The sequence below is a fragment of the Petaurus breviceps genome, unplaced genomic scaffold (genome assembly GCF_028583685.1).
Source record: "Petaurus breviceps papuanus isolate PSGF00001 unplaced genomic scaffold, PetGlider_PUasm1.0 90740, whole genome shotgun sequence".
Lineage (NCBI taxonomy): Eukaryota > Metazoa > Chordata > Mammalia > Diprotodontia > Petauridae > Petaurus > Petaurus breviceps.
Window position 1 is genome coordinate 8,544,715 of NW_027187330.1, and position 1,214 is coordinate 8,545,928.

Genomic DNA, 1,214 nt, shown 5'->3' on the forward strand with positions numbered 1-1,214 from the left:
TTCCCCGGGCAGCCCGTGGGATCCGTTAGTCCCTCAGCAGGCAGGCAGGCAAGAAGGCAGGCAAGCTCCTTGGTCCATCCTGAGCCGCGAAGGAGGGCGGAGGGAACGCCTGGCTCCCCCTCTCTCCCTCCCCCTAGCAGCCCCCCCCCCCCCCAAGTGCCAGCACTTCTCACCTCGCAGGCAAGGTGATTGGTTGGCTCGCCTTCCCCACCCCAGCTCCTACCCCCACCCCACCCCCCAGCACTGTTCTCCTAGGGCCGTACCCCCGCTACCCTTCACCCGTGCAAAAGGAGAGTGGCGCAGCCAGAGAGCGGGGAGACAGGAGAGCCGAGCCTAAGAGGGCGTCCCAGGAGCTGAGTCTCAGCGCCCAGGCTGCCAGCTGCTGCTCCAGACCCCGGGTGGGTGGGGCGGTGACTGCTCTGCTCCCAGCTGCTGCAGTCACAGAAGCTATAGCAGCAGCAGCGGCGGCGGCGGAGGCAGCAGCTGCTGCAACCACTCCCTAAGTGCCAACCCGAGCCCAGGCCGCCCTCCCGCCTTCCTCCCTCCCTCCCTCCCGGGCTCTCCAAATGGCCTGGCGCCGTGCTCGGGCCGGGCTGCTGCTGATGCCGCGGCTGCTGCTGCTGCTGGTGCAGGGGAGAGCGAGCGGCAGCCACACGCCTGGAGTGGTCGGATTGCCCCCGGCTGCCTACGACTTCTTGTTCAGTGGGGCTCCCTCTGCCTTCTCCTCCTCGGCCTCCTCCAGCTCGGCGGCAGCGGGCAGTGAGCGCCTAGGGGACTTTTCTGCAGCCCTGGGCGCCAGCGCTCGGGACATGGTAGCTGTCCACATGCTTAAGCTCTATGAGAAATACAACCGCGAGGGCAGCCGGCCGGGAGACGGCAACACCGTCCGCAGTTTCAAACCCAAGCTGGGTAAGCTGATTTGATTCCCATTCCTCCTATCCCCTTCCGGGACTTCCTAAGAACTTATCCAAAATTCCCTCTCTCTAGAGCGACTCGGCGATCTTGGTGCCCTTCTTCCCACTCTTGCAGACAATGGTGTAAGAGAATCTTTCCAGGGTTCCTAGGGCCCCTGCAGTATTAGCAGCACCTGGGCATTTCATCTTGAACCCTTTGCTTCTCTGCCTAGAGAAGGTATTGGGATGGTGGTTATTATTCCGCATCTCGAAGAGCCCCACCTTGGCCAAGACAAATGGGCATCTCATGAGCAAATTGGT

The 1,214-nt window shown here is 63.1% G+C and overlaps 1 protein-coding gene across 1 annotated transcript in view; it reads left to right on the top strand.

Moving 5' to 3' along the window:
* Nucleotides 1-254: 254 nt before the first annotated feature.
* Nucleotides 255-1,214, top strand: part of GDF10 (growth differentiation factor 10) — a 20,192-nt gene continuing 19,232 nt past the window's right edge. Inside the window, exon 1 of the mRNA XM_069067261.1 lies at nt 255-909. Coding sequence (XP_068923362.1) covers nt 567-909 — 343 coding nt within the window. The 5' untranslated portion in view covers nt 255-566. The remainder of the gene's footprint in view (nt 910-1,214) is intronic.